This window comes from Brassica napus, chromosome C3 (assembly GCF_020379485.1).
Source record: "Brassica napus cultivar Da-Ae chromosome C3, Da-Ae, whole genome shotgun sequence".
NCBI classification, from domain to species: domain Eukaryota; kingdom Viridiplantae; phylum Streptophyta; class Magnoliopsida; order Brassicales; family Brassicaceae; genus Brassica; species Brassica napus.
This window is the reverse complement of record NC_063446.1, coordinates 37,025,641-37,045,069: the sequence shown is the minus strand read 5'-3', so window position 1 is coordinate 37,045,069 and position 19,429 is coordinate 37,025,641. Positions and strand designations below refer to the sequence as shown.

The 19,429-nt window shown below is 29.0% G+C and overlaps 1 protein-coding gene across 1 annotated transcript; it reads left to right on the top strand.

The window, feature by feature from the left end:
* The first annotated feature begins 10,344 nt into the window (after positions 1 to 10,344).
* Positions 10,345 to 11,558, top strand: LOC106384845 (bZIP transcription factor 2-like). Its single transcript, XM_013824754.3, has one exon. The coding sequence runs from the start codon at positions 10,834 to 10,836 to the stop codon at positions 11,344 to 11,346; it is 513 nt and encodes a 170-aa protein (XP_013680208.2). The 5' UTR covers positions 10,345 to 10,833; the 3' UTR covers positions 11,347 to 11,558.
* Positions 11,559 to 19,429: the final 7,871 nt, after the last annotated feature.

Below are 19,429 nucleotides of genomic sequence, written 5' to 3'. Positions count from 1 at the left end.
GGTTTCAAGTCCTAGAGAAGAGCGATTTATTAATGCAAACTACAAAAAAAAGGTTTACAAGGAAGCTTCAAAATAATGCAAGTAAATCGAATGGATCTTCATATGACGGCTCAGATGATGCAGTTAGGCGTTGATCTTCGTAAGGCATGTAGTATTGTCGATTGTCTCTATGTAATATTTCTCATAAATGTAATATGATAATAAATCAGCGTTAAAAAAAAAATTTATTCTAACTTCTAAATGGGAATAACATTAATTAGGTTTCTTAATTTAGGTTTCTTGATAGTCATTAGCATGATTTCTTAATAGTCATTAGGTTTCTTAATTTAGGTTAACTTCTCAAATCCAGTACTTAAATATTCTAACTTCTAAATGGGAATAACATTAATTAGGTTTCTTCATAGGCATTAGCATGATTTCTTAACGCGATTTTAGGTTTAACTAAATGGGAATAACATTATTTAGGTTTCTTAATTCATCAAATAACAAACTAATCCTTATTTTTATTAATTATTCTGAATATTTGTTCTAAAATAAAACAAAGAGCTTCTTAAGTGTTTCCAAAACAGAATCGCAAGTTTCTAAAATAGAAACGCAAGTTTCCATTAAGTTTCCAAGCTAAAATTTTTAAGAAACGAGTTTTCAATGCGTTTCCGCGAGTTTTCGAATCCGAAACGTTTCCGAAACGTGAAACGGACCTTCAACCAAGTTTACATGCAACATAGAGAATCACTTTTCGAATCCGAAATGTTTTCGAAACGTGAAACAGACCTTCAACCAAGTTTACATGCAACATAGAGAATCACACACAAGGATTGAGCTGAAATTAGATGCATGCCTTTTTTCGCTGCGTCCTACACTTAATGTCAATGTTACCCCTATCGCCATAGCTTCTGAACAGACAAAGGAACCTAAGATTGTGTGTCAGAACTGAGGGTCTGGCCCTTTGCTTTTATCTAATAAGCGAGTTGGTTTATGTGAACACTTTATCATCATTTGATAAAATCTATTTTCTTTATCACAAAGTTTCCTCCGAAAAATCGCTTACCTTCAAAACTTTTTTTTCTATTTTCTTCAGAAAGACAGAGATTATTACTTGTTTTAGTAGAGAGTACCTTCAAATTTAAAGATTTCAGAATTTCTCTTTGAATTTTCTCTCGATCCCTTACTAAGTGGACGGTATTACATTTTCAAAAAAAAAAAAAAAATCCAGCATCCTACCTTATTTGTTAGATTTTGTTTGGTAATAACTTGTCGATTCTAAGGATGGAGTTTCCCCAGTTGCTTGAACGTATGTTTGTAGCCGAAGCAAAACCCTCCGGTGAACAATTTAATTCTTACAAAAAAAATATTAAACGAATTGGATCCATACTCCACACCCTCGACCCATAAGAGATTGAGTATCTGTGGAATTCAACATTTGATAAGATCCTAGCGATTGACGAGAATCCCTCTTTCTCTATATAATTCAGTCAATTTATTATTGTCATACTTTTGAAAGTCAATAAGAAGTATGAGATATGAGTCATCTTTGCCGGGGAGCCGGTCTGAATGTCACTTAGAGAGTTTGCTATCGTCACGGGTCTTAAATGCTGGAAAGTTTCTAAGGCATCAAAGTGGAAGAGATGCAATCCTTTGAACAAGAATCTTTAATGGCATCATCTTTTCGGGTTATTGAAATGCTGAAGAAGAAGAAAGTGCAGGACATAAATATCAGAATTAAGTATGCGTGTCTAACTATTATCCCATCTATTGTATTGTCTAAGTCTCAATTTCCCTCATATTTTATCATGAGCATGTGGTGCTGATTCACAATAGTGATGAATTTATGGCTTGTCCTTGGGTTGTGCTGCATATGAAATGTTGGTGTCATTCATGGTTGGATATGATGAAATTTCATTGTCCCAAAGCTTTGTTACACTGAAAGGATATGTTGATGCAATTCAACTAGTAATGATTTCTGCTGTTCCACCGCTTAAAGAGGTGGTAGTTTAGAATGAGCATGCGGTTGTGATTGAATCAGATAGCGAGACTGAAACAACATCTAAAGATCACATGGATATGTATACCTATACTGGTATAGGGGATATACCTCCACTGTTGTCAGAGTGGGATTCATTCATGGGCATCCTAGATATCTAGACAAGGAATGTCATGTATTAGTAGTTATTCCCCTTACATGTTATAGTTCGATCAATCCGAATATTTTTTTATATGCAAGTTGGTGGTTATCATTGTTTCTATTGGTATGAAGTCTAACCGATGGATTACCAAATCATGTAATGGATTTAATGAACATGTAACAGTAGTGAAGCACAATTCCTGGCAACATTTTAATTATTTTGTTTATGTATTATTAATATTCTATCTATCAGACTAGCAAGTATAATATTATGTTTTTGCTAACATTATTAGTGATGGTGTACTGATTTGTTAGCAGTTACATGTCCGCTAATATTATTTACGATGAGTGTACTGATATGTTAACAGTTACAAATGAAAATGTAATATAATGTAATAACATTTTAAGTGTTATGCATTATGTACGTTGATGTGAAATATATATTAGATTACCATGCGGGGGACTCGCTGTTGGATATAGATCTTGGGTGGTCTGATGAAGAGGAAGACGAAGCTTTTGATAATTTGGTGCGGCTTGTAGGTGAAGGTTATGTTTTCCACAACGAAATGTTCAAAGGTGGTTTAAACAGTGCTGATTTGGTTCGGATGAGGAATGAGAGGGAGCAGAAAAAGAAAAAAAGCCAAAGAAAATAAACACAAAGGCAAAGTTAACGAGACAGCTAACGTTGAGGCTTCAAATCCCAACACTCACAGAGCAAGTAGGGAGCTTGTTACTACACAATTGAAAGATAAGATCAATGATGTAGCCAACTTTTTGCGGAGGGTTTCAAAGTCATGGAGCGGAGGATGGACAAAGTTGTGGATGATGAATTGGAGAAATTTTTTTTATTGACAAAATGGCAAGGACAAAATTGGCACTTTGAAGCTAAAATGGTAAGTAGAAATCATTTTCTAAGCAAACATGTGTATCAACCAAATTATTGCCTCTAACTTGAATATTTAACTAATTGTCTCATATTATTATCTAGAGATGAAATTGCAAAACCATCTCCAGGAAAAAAATAAAAGAAATTCCAATTGTAACTGAGGTTATATTGAAAATTGAAGAAATTGACACTAATATATAAATAATTTAAGCCAATTCACTTGTTATAAATTAATTTTGAGTTGAATATTTATTAAATTTAATTATGATTTTTTTTTAGTTATTGTTTAGAGGAGGAATTTGTAAAACAAAATTCAGAAAATTCAAAATTTTAAATATTAAATTTTAAATTTTACACTAAAATTTGAATAAATCTACAAAAGAATATAAAAAAAATTATGTCAATTAACTCATTACCAATTGGTTTTTAGTTAGAAGTTTATACAACTTAATAGTTATAAGGTTTTGGTTATATTCATTATATCGAAACTGATCATAATAACCCACAAAAGGTTACGAACGGTTTTAAAATAAAATTTAGTTTAACTTTATCAGATAAAGAAAATCATTTCAGTTGAGAATATTAAGATCATATATTAAAATTTTGAATATACCAACATAATATATGAAAATATGAGTTAATAACTTATTCTCAACTGGATTTGAATTTTTAATTTGCTATATTCATTTTATGGATAACTTAGTAATATTATCACATTTCAAAGTATTTATAATATTTTTTAAAATATATATCAACAGTCCAATATAAATCAGATTTGATTCATGTAAATAGAGATATACTTACCCTTCTAATCTATTAGTTCAGAATAACTATATATACATTATGATTCTTACTCTTATGTGTGATCTATGATTTATGTCATTGTAAATACTTATATTTTTAGAATTTCACTAAGTATCTTAATGTCATAGACTACTAATTAACTAAACCACAAATTAAATTATAGCTATATTTTTATAACAAAAATCTTATAATTTTTAATGTATATTTCAAATAATTTATAAAATTGTAAGTACTTAAGTAATATTAAATATAATTATAAATTAATATTATGTCAGAGTTTAATTCAAAAATAAGAATATACTGATAGTCTTATATAAGTATATTATATAACAATAAAAGTTACTAAATCAAATAGTAAATATCATTAAATAGTTTTATATGATAAATTTTTTTATAGATTATAAAATCAAATTGAAGTAGTATACAAAAAAAACACACAAAACTATGTATATTTGACATACAATTTATTAGAATGATATTGTTTTCTAAAAATATAAAATAGTTCAAATCAACTCAATACATACTAAAATATATATCACATAGTTTTACAGTGACTGGTTTAATAAGAATAAAATATTATTAAAAATGTAAAACATTTTTATGCTATAGTACGAGTTAAAACATAATATACTCGTGAATATATATTCCTAATTTGTATTGACAACTGTTTTCTATAAACCTAGAATGATCATGAGATTAGGATCAGAAATCCAAAAAATCTATAAAATGAGGTGCAGATTGATTGTCACTTCGTGGAATAACTTGTAAACTTTCTGATTTTTCAGACTAAAATTACAAAACACTTGAACATTTAAATAATTGAACAAACTGAAAAATACTGAGCATTGTATGGATAAAACTCTAGTAACTAAATCATAATTAGGTTGATGTTTGGTAAGATAAATAAATATATATATATATATAGAGAGAGAGAGCTTTCGAGAGTAGTCATAATTTGCCGAAAGTGCTGACTTATAAGACATCTATAATTTATCAAATTCAAAAATCATAAGCTAAGTGATATCATTGATATGTCCATTACATGTTTAAACTTTATTAGAGAGGTTCAATGAATATAAAACAATCGTTGTTTGGGAATATTCCCATCAATTACATCATTGGGAGTTTTATATATTAATTCCTCAAGTTAGAGTGAAACCAAATATCTATTTGACATATCTTTATTACCAATTTCTATAAAAATATGTTTGTCCACTAAACATATATTATATACTTATTATTAAATAAACCTTAAAATTAAACAATATACAATTAATATTTTATATTTCATTAAATAAAAGCTACCGATTTACCAAAACTGAATAAAATATATATTTGACAATTAATGATTTCTATAATAAAGATTTGATCAAAAATTACATATACTTTTTGTTATATTATTAAAATAAATTAAACAATCATACTAACCATATAATAAAAATTATATTTTTGCATATGTTATATTTTGAGTTCTTAAAAAGATTATAAATTACGAAAATTGTTAAAAGTTTTACATTGAAAATTTTGTAATCAATGTTATAATAAATACAAATGATCATAAAATGTTATGAATAAAATCTCATTTAATATATATTCAGTTTAATATATATATGGCTTATGACATGATATAACTATGGTTGAACGACTAAAGTTAATATTCAATAGTTATTAGTATATACATTTCATTTAGTGTATGTGAGCGGATAATCACCTAGTTTTAAACTAATTGAGAAAAATAAAGGAACGGTCCAAGTTAAGGGCTGACCTATGGGTTGTGGTTGCATGCAGTGGCATTATTTTTTAATTTATACACAGTTACTTTTCTCCTCATCTTTCCACTATTATATTTTCTTGCTCAAAGTTGAAGCCAGCCCTCTTTATAAGTTCATTAAACATATTTTATATCCAATTATATAATAATATGAAGTTTTGTGGTGTTTTGGAATAATCCTCTTAATATAAATAATTTGATTTTACGTATCGTTCTAAATAAACCTATTAGATAAATACTATTAATATGGATATGTTTGGTTGTACTGACAAATAATAATTAAAAAAAACATTAGGAAAAGGAAACAAAAAGGCTAAATAAGAGCATGCCATATTTTGATGGCCCCTTCCAACCTAACTTTGCATTTTCTTTTCTAACTATCTTTAAGAAATACATTATACATATTCCTATAGTTAATACTTATATGTAAACCGGGACGTCATTCGTAAGCAACACACTTAGTTCTGAAATTTATATTAAAAATGGTGTGAAATGTATAAAATTAATAACAATATATACAGTTTTTGGCAAATAAAGATCATCAATACGTGGTGGATAATTAAAGAAAGGACGTTCTGAATGATATTATCTGTATTTTCTCCTATAGATACCACAAATATTTATACAGCTCTTAACATATTTCAAAAAAATCCTTAATATGGTATCTAGAAAATAGTTTCTAAAAAGTGTGCTTGTTTTAGAACATATGTAGTTATGTGAGTTAATGTGACTCTAATTGGTGGTCATAAAAATAAAAATAAGAATAAAAAAAGAAAATAATAAAAATGAACAAAATAATAGGAATGAAAAGAAATATATGTTACTTATTTTATTGTTCCTTCTCAAATTTGTTAAGGAATGTTTCTCTTATATACTTCTTTAAGAAATGAGTAATGAAAAGAAATCATATGAACAAATTATTCTTAATAAATAGTGTAATATTTAAGAAATGAAAAGGATTTTGTTATTCTCATTTATTCTTTTGGTCACCGTTTAAAGTCTTGTAATCGACATTTGTACTAAATAAACTTCATTTTTTATAGAAGACTCCTGATAAGTCTTACTAAATAAACTTATGAGATAACTACTAGTATGTATTTCACATAACCCTAATGCTCTAGTTGGTCGTTATTTGATCTCTGATTAAGGACTGGGTTTTAGTAGATTATTAATTGTTATACAAATGAAAAATGAATGAAGTTCCAGAACAAATGCGCTATCTCCCCCATGTGAATCATGTGATTATGTCCCCTGGCTATGCTTAGAGGTTAAGATGTCAATAACTTATATACTGTTTTCGAAGTATTACTTTTTCCTGCCAGATAATTATTCGTTTGTTCTTAATTTGAACTTTGATGTATATTAAGAGCCGTCCATTGAGAACATGGCTTGCGCAACGCACGTGGTTTCGTACGGTGCAGATCTATAAAAGATATTCCCGTTGAAAACGTCGTCGTGAACTGTAGTAGAAGTAGGTGACGTGAATTATTAACGAATAATTACCAACTGTAACTAAAAGCCGCACGAGGTGAACTGATAAAAAGGTAACTGTTGTCAAATTGTTATTAGCCTCCACCTTTGATTCAATAAAATACGGTATATCAAAATATTCAACATCAAGAATGACGTATATAGTAACAATAACAAATATATTTAAAAATTACGTAAACATTTTCTAAGAAGGATGCAAGACATTGATTGTTTATTTCCCATTTTTATCTTTTAACATCTGGTCAACTTTTACCGACCTATTTGTCTAGCTTGCTATACATTATTAATCCTAGCACATTATTAATCACGCTATTACGAAACATAACAGATATACACTTACCATTTATATATTTTTCCTAAAATTAGACAATTAAAAACTATATAGTTTTTTTTGAAATTACAAAACAGTTACTATATATAAATAATGAAACAATAGATGTGGGGAGTGGTTGGCTGGTATGCAGTAAGTGCCTCTAGTTTTAATTTTTAGTTAAAACTCCCGATTCGATAACTCGTTTGGCGCTAGTCGGACGGTTGGGTTGGGCCTAGCGCCTAACAAAAAAATCGGAGATTAAGCAGAAATTACGCGAGACGGAATTTTTAAACTTTTATTTAATTTATCGGTATATATACTAGATAACTTGATAGAATTAACAAGAACCTAAAGTGGTCTAGTGGCCATTGCATATTAAAGCACACTGTACGGCCGGGTTCGAATCTCCCTTGCCTATTTTTTTTAATCCAAGTTTAATGAAGGGTAAAAATGATATTTTCGTTTCATCTTCTTCCTTCCTTATGTCACAACCTTAAACCCTAGACATGGCGGCTACCTTTTTTGTCGTTTTTACAGTGATTCCTTCATTCTTTTGCTAGATATGTACTAATTATTGATGAATCTATGAAATATTATTCGATTTGTAGAGTTTAAATGAAGAAAAATGAAGTTTTTCAAAACACCCAATTTTTTGGCCGATTACAGCCTAATCCCGGCGACTCCGGCCCGCCCCGTGACTTTCCGGCGATTACGCGGCCTTCGGCGCCGCGTTTTAGAACAGGGGTTACAACCATAAAATTTACCAATAATAATTTATCTATTTTATTAAAACTGAATTATAAATATGAACCAGCCCTTAGAATAATTATTAATTACGTCTAATGTTATTTCTTTCTCACTATTAACGATAATTAACTTTAATAGATGAACTTACAAAAACAAAATAAATATATGTTTCCATAAAAATGTATATGTGTTGTAAAATTGCTTAATATTTTAGCTACCACATTAATGTAAACTAGATCCTGATCCGCGCGCCAGCGCGGATATGAATTTTCAGTTTTTAATTATTTATTTTATTAAATGATGTATTTGTAAAATTCATTCATATTATATTCATTAAGTAAATAATTTTTTTTTGCATCTTAAACTATCTATTTTTTTACGAATGTGTGATATCATATAAAAAAATATAAAAAATGAGTATATATAGTTAATTAGATAATTGTAAAAACATAAATTTTTCTTTCATTTGCGATATCATATAAATAATGATCCGCCCAGTTAACAAAAATCATGATTTTTTTTATGAGTAATTTTTTTATTTTGACCATTTCCTTAAAACTATATTAAATTTTACATATTTTAATTAGAATATTTTTAATATCTTTACCTTTTTATTTGAAATGCAACTCAATATTTTTTTAAAAAATTATAACAAAATATTAAAAAAATATTTTTAGAATTTGTTTGAAAAATATGAAAATTACATTTTAAATTAAAATTATCCTAAAATATGATAAGTTTTGATGTAAACGAAAACTCAAATTATGTCAAAAATAATTATATTCAATGATAATAACAATTTAAATTGATTATTTTAAAAAAAAAAATTAAAAAAATACATTTACAAAAATATTGTTTGAAAGAAAATTCATTTCTCTTTCAAATATAAAATGAAAATATTATAATTAAATAATAAAAAATATAAATAAAAACCATAAATTTAGCAAATGACAACTGAGTTATATTATGCTAAAATTTTATTTCTAACAATTTAGCAAATGACAAATGAGTTATGAGCAAATAATACCATATAATTTTAAAAAACATAGCCATTCTTAAATAGTTTTTGAATAAATAAATATTTTTTAATTTAATCAACTGAAAATAATATCCGTACAATTGTGTGAGTCAAATTCTAGTTTTATTGATGCATGTTATATATTAGTGCTGTATGTTTTAGGTAACATTTTAATGATGCACGTTTTTTAAAATCTCCATTATTAAAATTATGCACGTAAGGATAATTTGTGAGTTTTTTTTTGATTAAATGACATTATATCCAAATTTATTTAAGGATATTTCATTAAGGTAACTGAAAAAGACAAACAATAAAATATGAAGTTTAAATTCATTTAAGCATATTTCATTAATGTAACTGAAAAGACAAGTAATAAATTAGACAGTTTTATTCGTTTTAGGATATTTCATAAATGCAACTGAAAAAAACAAGCAAAAAAATAGAGAGTTTAATTAATGAAGTAATAACATTTTCAAATGAGTACTTCTATTTTAATAATATAGATGATTGCAATATATTTCATTTCGTAAAGTAAATTTTAAAATATGAAAGCAAAATCTGTATATTCATATAATAATACCAAAACATAAACGTGTAACATATACATTTAATTATATAATCTATAAATTTAGTTATTTCCACATACATTTAATTAGATAAATTATATCGATTAAGGTAATGAAAACTCCGAAATTTATGTATGGTAAATGCAGACATAATTTTTTATCATAAATACACACACACACACACACACACATATATATATATATATATTGGTTGAACATTTCATCTATGGCATTATATCCCATTATCTATTTCTTTAAATTGTGGAATATCCTTTAATTAAATTGGTAGTAATATTTGTAGTGATTTTAAAGCTACAATAAAAACTTAATATTAATATTATTGTGATCAATAATTAATATATCAATACTGTAAATATATATATATATATATATATATGAAAGTATTCAACAATTTTATATTATGTCTTTCGCATATATATAATTTTGTATTTACAAATTGTTATAGTAGTATTTTTGTTTACTGTATTTTGAGAATTTACTATAGGGAGCTTACCATGTTTTTTTTCCCCTTTATTTCCTTCAAACAAATTGAATAAAAGAAAAAGAAAAAGAAAAAAAGAAGTCAAAGTGGATGCTTGAGATTTTGTTTCTATATAATCTACAACAAACCCTTCATCCAAAACCTCTTCCCCCTTCACTCATACTATCTTCCTATAACCTCCATCATATTCCTCTGTTTTTTTGGTTCTTTATATTTAGAGATCTCCTCTGTTTCTTCTCTCGCCTCCTCTGTTTCTCTCTTCTATCATCAATAACAAAACCCAAACCGAGGAAAAACACATAAAAACTGAAACTTTGATGGTCGGAAACTAATGACTCCGGTTCTCTGCGAAATCTTGCTCTCTGGGCTCACGTTTAAATCTGCTCTCCGCCGTAGAACCCATCTCGTTCAATCATTCTCCGTCGTCTTCCTCTACTGGTTTTACAACGTTTCATGAATTGCTGACAACCCTCAAATCTAATCCTTAAATTAAATTAATTTACATCATATATTAATTATTTTCAGACAATTAAAAAAAAAACCCACAAAAGATTTGTCTTTATTTTTGTTCTTGTAATTTTCTTTGTTAACCCTTTTTGCGGCGTGAGTATAAATGGCGTCATCTAGCAGCACATACCGGAGCTCTAGCTCTTCCGACGGCGGTAATCCGAACGCCGTCGCCGTTGACGAGCGAAAGCGTAAGAGAATGTTATCGAATCGTGAATCTGCTCGTAGATCAAGGATGCGTAAACAAAAACACATCGACGATCTAACGGCTCAGATCAATCAGCTTTCTAGCGACAACCGTCAGATCTTGACGAGCCTCACCGTCACATCTCAGCTTTACATGAAGATCCAAGCCGAGAACTCTATCCTAACGGCTCAGATGGCAGAGCTGAGCTCTAGACTCGAGTCTTTAAACGAGATCGTCGATCTCGTGACGACGACGAACGGTGCAGGATTCGGTGGTGGTGTCGATATGATCGACGGCTGTGGATTCGATGATCGTACGGTTGGGATTAACAGCGACGGATTTTACGATGATATGATGAGCGGCGTTAATCACTGGGGTGGTTCGGTTTATTCTAACCAGCCCATCATGGCTAATGATATCAACATGTATTAAATTAAAATTAATTAAAACTAGTATTATTGCCCCTTTTGTTTTAAGTTTAGCTTTTTATCTTCTTGTGATGGTGTGGAACTGTAATATTATTACATATGCATCCTGATTGGTTGGAAGGATAAATAAATATATATATATATGGGCATATAGGCTGTCCTTTGTCATGTATTGTTGTGTGCTTTTTTGTTAATTAATAATATAAATTTTTAAAACTTTTTGTTTGTTATGATTATGTTATCATCATTTTGTTTTCTCCTTGTATTACATACACTTTTGTTTTTTGAACAACACTATACATCTTCTATTTGACGAAAAAATATTGTAATCTTTTTTTTTTAAATCAACATGAATTATTCTTTCTTAATTACTTCTTATAATGCGATTTTTCAAACTGATTAGTGAGACTATGAAAATATCTCCTCTAAAGTATATCATTTTGAAAGAAAAAACAAAGGATATGAATAATAGTACACCAAATTTGAAAGACTATTATTCACAGCCTCACTTTGATATTGAACTTTGTTTTCTAAATTGATCTTTCGATTTTTACATAATTTGTTTATATCTAAACATATTAATCTATGTGTTTTATATTTTAATAAAAGGTTTAATACTTTCATTAAATCAATTATAAATTCATATAAACCATTGTATATTCTATTTAAACTAAATTTATATATATAATAAAAATTAATTCAAAATAGAATTAATGTGGTAAAATATGTAAATTTTCAAAATAAAAGTATTGTTAAAATATAATAATAAGTATTAATAAAAGAATATACTTAAAATATTTTTTTGAGGAGAAAAATGAGGAGAACTATTGGAATAAAATTCAACTAATTTTAAATTGGGTTTTTATCAAATATGACTCAAAACAAAAAGTTAAACACAGAACTAATCCATGATTTTTTTGGAACTTTCATTTGCTCTATTAACCCCAAAAGTTCAGATTATTCATGAAAATACCATTATTATTTTTTCCGAAAATGAATGTTTTACTCTATCATATTCATCTTCATCAAGTATTTATAATATTGTCATTGTCATCAATAAACTAACCCAACATGAACAACCAATTTGAAGCTCTTAATGCACCAAAGTTTCGATGTTTACTCTTCATATCTCATTACTTATGCAGACAAACTACATCTTTTTGACTTTCTCTTTATATTTACTAAAAATTTATTAATATCTTTTCAAATTTACAAAAGAATTTAAAACTAAAAGAGTAGACACATAAATCACAAAACATGTCATGAATATCCAAAATTTATAGATTTACCTTTAAATGAGTGGAAGATGAGAATCATATGATACAAAAATCTACAAAAACAAGATAAATTATTGAGAAAGACATGAGACAAAAATGAAAAATTGATTAAAAAAAGTTTGGTGTTTTTAAGTTCAAAGAGATTAGAAAGAGGTTGGAAAGTGTTAGTTTGGAAAAATGTAAGAGTTTTATGCAACAAGAGGTTACCAAATGTAAAAAAAAATGACATGGAAACTTACCAAAACACTTAGATCTGTTACGAAAGAGGAGACATGGAAGAAGACTTCCCAGAAGTCTTGCAGCGTCTGATCCATATCTGAAAAAACATGCGCATATCCAAATCCAGATCTGAAAAACTTGTATATCTAAAACCGTTCAAATAGTTTCAAAAAGAGAAAATGAGTGGAAGATTATATATATCTACCTTTATAGAACACAAAAATAGATATCCAAAATTTATAGATTTACCTTTAAAAAAGTAGAAAATGAGAACCATGTGATAAAAAATCTGCAAAAACAAGACAAATTAGTGAGATGAGAAAAAAAATAAAAAAAATCATATAAAGTTTAAAGTTTTCAAGTTCAAAGAGATTAGAGAGAGAGGTTGGAGAGTTTTAGTGAAAATCATTACATTTTTGCTGCAGCCATTTGAGAGAAAGAGAGAGAATGTGTACATTTTCTTCATATATGAAAACAAAAATTTCTATTTAGGTTAAATATTTTCGATTGAGAAGATTTTCAGGAAAATTTTCTATTAGACGACTTCTTGGAAGTCTTCTACCTCTAAATATATTACTCGATTGAAGTCTTCTAGACCCTAAATTTATACCATGAACTTAAATAACTAACTAAATAGAAAAAAAAACTGCATAAACTTAAAATAAACTTCGAAAGTGTTTAATACACAAAAAACTAAACACATATAAGTCAAATTTTAAATTTTCAATAAAATGTTAAGTTTTCAAAATCTAATCCTAAAAATACAAACATTACTACAATATATGTTACCAAACCCTAAACCAAAGAATACTATGACTCATCACATTCACTCATCTCTGTTGAAAACTTTTCAATTTTACTATATCTTAATTTATATCTTTTATAAATGATTATAATTACATGATTTCAATTTTTTTCCCTTCAAAATATTTTTAATAAAATTTATAAATTATTTTTAAGATTTACAATATGACGGGAAGTCTTCTCCTAGAAGACTTCTAAAGCCCCCAGAAGATTTTCAAGGGTCATATTCGTAAAAGTACATTCTGTTTTTTTTATCATAAATAGTTACTTGTAATTTTATTATCTTTTTGGATTAGTTTTGCATTTGATTCAAGTTAGGGTATACTTCTAATCTATTAATTTAGAGTCGTATTTGAAATTTAACATGATATGTTTTAAATTTAGACCTTTTAAATATGTTGTGACTAAATATAAAACAAGCTTCTTATACAACCTAATGATGTATTTTCATATTAAGCTAATAATATCTCAATATCGTTAAACTATTTCTAAATAGTGCTTACACATTCAACCTTTAATCGCCATCAAAAGCCGCAGCTAAATTTCTCGAAACGATCATCTCCATGCGACGAGGAGTTGTTGGATTCACATGCTATATTAAGGTTTTGCTCTCTTGATTTCTTCTGAAATTCCCGTATTTTACACAACCTTGGCATCATCCAATCTCTGATTTTGTGCAGACAAAATTAGGTTTTTTATGAGAAAAACAAAGAATACTTCATGCTTTTATCAAAGATTCACCATATGTTAAAAAAACAATATTAATATGTCTCAAGTCTTTGAAAAAATAAATTTATCTCATCGACTATGTGTAGCATGCCTCTAAGTATTACATTCATAATACTGCAACAGATTTTTTTTTTAGTGGGAAATCTGACTTATGTATTGTATATTCCTTACTTGTGATTTCAAGTTTGTGGTATTTTGTCATTTTTAAAGTAAACTTTCCATAATTCATCTCTCTGATGGCTGCCTTTTATGATATAAATATTGGTAATCAGAAAATAAACAGAAGAATTTTCTTTACCACGAGTCTCATCAGGGAAGTTGAAGGTTTTGCTACCTATGAAAACAGGATTACTAAGTTGTTGAAGTGCGACAGTGAAAAACTCTCACATTGTTTTCCGGATGAAGTTGAGAAGTCTGCAGTTGTTTCTGACCTTATCTCACACACGGGTATTGTAAGTACTGCAGCTACCGCATTTATGGTAAAACCAATAGAACTGTGTCGTTCCTTTGCGTTGATAGTCATTACAAGTAGATATATATCCTGAAGCATGTGTGCGAGAGAGAGTGTCATCAAATGAATTAAACTAGAGTCAAAATAAACATCAGTTTTAGTGTTTCTCACCTGACAATTTTGTATTCTTCTGGAAGTTCTTCTGCAGCTAACAGTACATCAAGCTTTCTGAAATAAACCTTTGCAGAATGAGATTGTAAATGAAACGAAGAAGAAATAGTTAAAATGAATGATATTTCCGATGATATGATTTGCATATTACGTTCGCTCTGAGGGACAGATATTATCTTAACCCATTTCGCCTAATGTTTTTCTACAGATTGGACATGTGTAGTGGCTGCAAGTGTAAGCCTGAAAAAACCAGAGATTTTAGGCGATGTAAGGTAATTGATATCACGTGTGTATACGCACACCAATTAACCTAACGTGCACACTACCACAATCGAATGGTACGTCGATGTAGCACTTTAGGATCAAATCCACAGAGACCAACGATTATACACTTTATTTCTATAGGATCAATATCAAGATAAAACAATATGGGGGTTTTAAGATTTGAGGGTTTCGTGAGAAACAAGTAACAAAATTAATTAAAGTATGCAAATAAAAAGAAGCCAGCCTAGGGTTACTTCATTGGGTGTTAATACTTTTGAGCCAAACAATTATTCAAGCATAGTTAAGTGTAAGTCTAGAACTTGGATCACTCAAGGTATGACTGCCTACTGTCGTGGAACTCTCCCCTTTGAAAGTCGATCTTGATACCTAAGCTCTCGCTTAGATCAAGATGCGACATCAATCAATAGAGATCAAGTCCGATAGGTTCACAAAATACCCTAATATCTACTTTCGCTGATTAGGGATGCAATGCTCATTCATAACAGATCTAACAACCTATTACACGGTTAATGAACATGTTAAACCTAGGATCTAACATTAAGTTGGCAGTTAAATGCAAGCAATAAGAACAATTATGAATGAAGGCAATCAATGGATTCACTTATCTATGTTTAGCTCACGAAATCAACACCCTATAACCCTAGACAAGCTAGCCGACTACTCAGTCATAACACAAGAGAACACATACATGATTACTGAATAATGCTGCATAAAGAATAACAGAAATAAAGAGAGGGTTCAAGATAATCTTCTCTAAGGCGAGAGAGATGGAGCCGTCTCCCTTTACAAGGTAGCAAAAACACAATATGAAAAGCTCTAGCGTTGTTTCTCTCTTAAAAAGAAGCGTAGAAAAAATATAGAAAAACAGAAAAATAAGTTATACAGAAGCCAAAGGCTGTTGGGAGAGAAAATAGAGAGATTATGGCAAATCCCGAAATAGGTTGTAGTTTCCTTAAAAATATATGCCGCTGGAACATGCACTCGGGTTGCTCCGCTCGATAGGGAACAGTCACTTCAGACTGTTCTGTGTGAAAATCACCAAATTGCACTGTTTTCCGCATCTTTTGCTTCAACTGGTCCATCTCCCATCCAGTGCAACTCCAAACCTGTAATGATTCGGAAAGAATTAGAAAGACCCGGTAAAAACTTAAAAACCAATTGAAAAACATATATACAAAAGATGTCTAAAACACCATATATCATAAATATAAATAGAAAAAGGAGAGATGTGCAATCTTGGAAGCAAGACGAGTGCATATAGATGGAGTGACCAGATGGTAAGGCTCTGACTGTTCACTTGATATGAAATGAAACTCGCATCAAATGGGACAATTTGTCTCAAGGGTTTTCTCGAGGCACTTGTGGTTTACTAACTTCATCCCCAAGTAACACTTACATGTTATGATGCTAAACTGTTGGCCCGCGGAGGAGAGAGTCCAAAAGGATGAAAATGCTAAACTAAACTTCAATTTATATAATTTAAAATAATATATGCGCGGACACACCGATCAAAACTATAGTTTGTGTTTAAAATCAAGTTATGAGTCATATTTGACAATTTTCTGTTTTAAATTTATATCACTTTGAGGAAAAATGTGGAATTAAGACAAAATAATACTACACTGTTTGCTTTAGAATATTTTATGGAAATTATTTCTGGGCTGGTAATTCTTTAGAACGATCCAACTTACGTTTTGGAGAGTTTCATTTAATCATGTAGGTGATAAGCTTGAACTCCAAGCTTAAAGTTTTTCTTTTACAGCTAAGCCGTTAATTTATGTTATTTTAATTAATAATTATATTTTTAACACTGGTTAATTATGCTATTACAAACTTTGAAAAATGTTACATAGACGATACTACAACCGAAAATTTTACCTGTTTTATGAAGATTTTTGTCTGACTGAATCACCCTGAACCGCCCTATGAAATTCATTCCTGACGGTACGTTTTTTTCATACCGAATATTTTCTTGTACGTCTTTTCTCCAATATTCTGCATAATTCGCTTTGCCCATACAGATTTTCATATGTATTAATAAATTTTGGTTTATATGATAAACTTATAAATAATTTGTATATAATTTAATGCTGTATATTGTCCTATTCTATAATATTTGCGTTGATATTTATTCGACACTATTATTAGAAATTATTTTTGATTCATAATATCTTTTGTCAAGCATTGTTATTGGTCATAAATTTATTATAGAAACAGATTTGTTACAAAAATCAGATAGTTAAATATCATAATGACGTCCGATGACTAAACTTATATTTTTATAGTTTGCATAGACTACTCTTATAAATTTCATAAATTCTACTTAACTTTATCACTTTTTTGAATTTTCTTATATAAAAAATTAATTATAAAAGTTATTACTAAATTTCCAGATCTGCTAAATTTTGAAATTTTCATTATTATTTCAAAAATGCATGTGAAACTTTTTAGTTTTTCAAGATTTTATCTAATACACGATTTAACAAATAATATGCCTTTTTTTTGAAAAAAATAATATGCTTTTACAATACTGAAAACCTCTATATTTTTTAAAAAAACATAAATATCTAATATTTTTAAATTTGATATTGCTGAATATATGGCGAGTAACTATATTTACCTTAAGATTCCTGTGAATTGTTTTCATAACTAGGGGCATTGCCCCCGCGCTTGCGGGGAGGTTGTATACATATTTCTTGTTTCATCTCAATATTTGTCAGGGTTATTGTAGCTGCGAATTTTAAGTTTTGGGTTGATCATTGTTTTTTAGGTTTTTTATTGTTATAGGGTTAGAGTTGTGATGATGTACTGTGTATGCACTGTTCTCCACTCATGAAGGACTAAACTGTGTTAGTAATGTGATTGATATAGTTCGTGTTATTGCTTGCTGTGTCACTGAGACTTATTGTTTGTTTGTCTTTTAAATTTGTTACTTGTACTGTTGAGATTACATAAATTATATTAAGGTTGTTGAGAGTACCTTTTGTTTCTGGATATTTTTTCTCCAGTTTAGTTGTGTAAGTTGTGTGTATTAAGTAATAATTTTTTTATTCTTATTATGTTGGTTATATGTTTTTTTACTTTTAAACTTGTTGTTTTTACCGGACCTTTAAAACAAATATATGAAGAGTCGTAGAAATAACTATAAAATGAGTGACAATTAGTATTTGGGTCTTAATGAGTTTTAAACGAATATATGTATTTCTCATAAGAAGACAATAGCGTTGGTATGTTGACATGGAGCATATAAGCTATTTTTATAAGACAAGAGGAGTGAGCAGGTGGAGATGTTGTTGCCGCCTTTGTGTCTGTTGGGATTGTCTCTTGTATCTCCTGGTGTGGCTGTGTTTGTTTCTCTTTTATTTGATGGGTAATATGTAAACAAAAATCATTGTTAGTTGTATTTATCAGAGTTTGTAACTTACTCTGCTTTTTTGTTTAGGTAATTTCACTGATCTTAGTTGTCGTCTTCGTCTTCTTCGTAAGCATCTGTGAAAGTAAGTTTGTAAATTGTTAAATATTTAGCCGTGTAGTTTATATTTGTTTAGCTGACTCAATGTATGTGTCGTTGAGTTTTAGTTGAGTTGATTGGTTTGGTATATTTGTTTTGAAGTTTATTTGTAAGATTAGACAAAAATAGAGGTGATCATTAATGATTCGTCTTTTTTTGGATTCTAGTTTTTAGTGTTTTGATTGTTTGGGTTATTGTGGTTTTTTTTAAACAGTAAAATAAAGATTTGTGTAAAATTAGATTGATAAGTAAGGGAGATAAATAGACGGCCACAAATCTTGGGTATGAAATATTTTTGATTATTGATGTTAGCACAATATAGACAGTAATATAAAGAGAATTATGTGTTGATTGTTTCTTACGGATCAATGAGGAGACGGATAACGACTGGAGTTGTTTCTTTGGTGAGGCCAGAGCCCTACACAGAACGGATTTGTCCAACCACATCTGTGAGTTTAAATATCAGTTATGATATCAAAACATAATATAAACCCAGATGCAATATGATAATATACCTGGGAGTTCTAGGTTTGTGTTCGCAATCACTTGGAGATTGTTGAACAGTCTAATCTTGACTGAAGATTGATCTCAGGAGCACCCGTGATGACTTCATCAATAATGGTTAGCGAGATGAAACGAA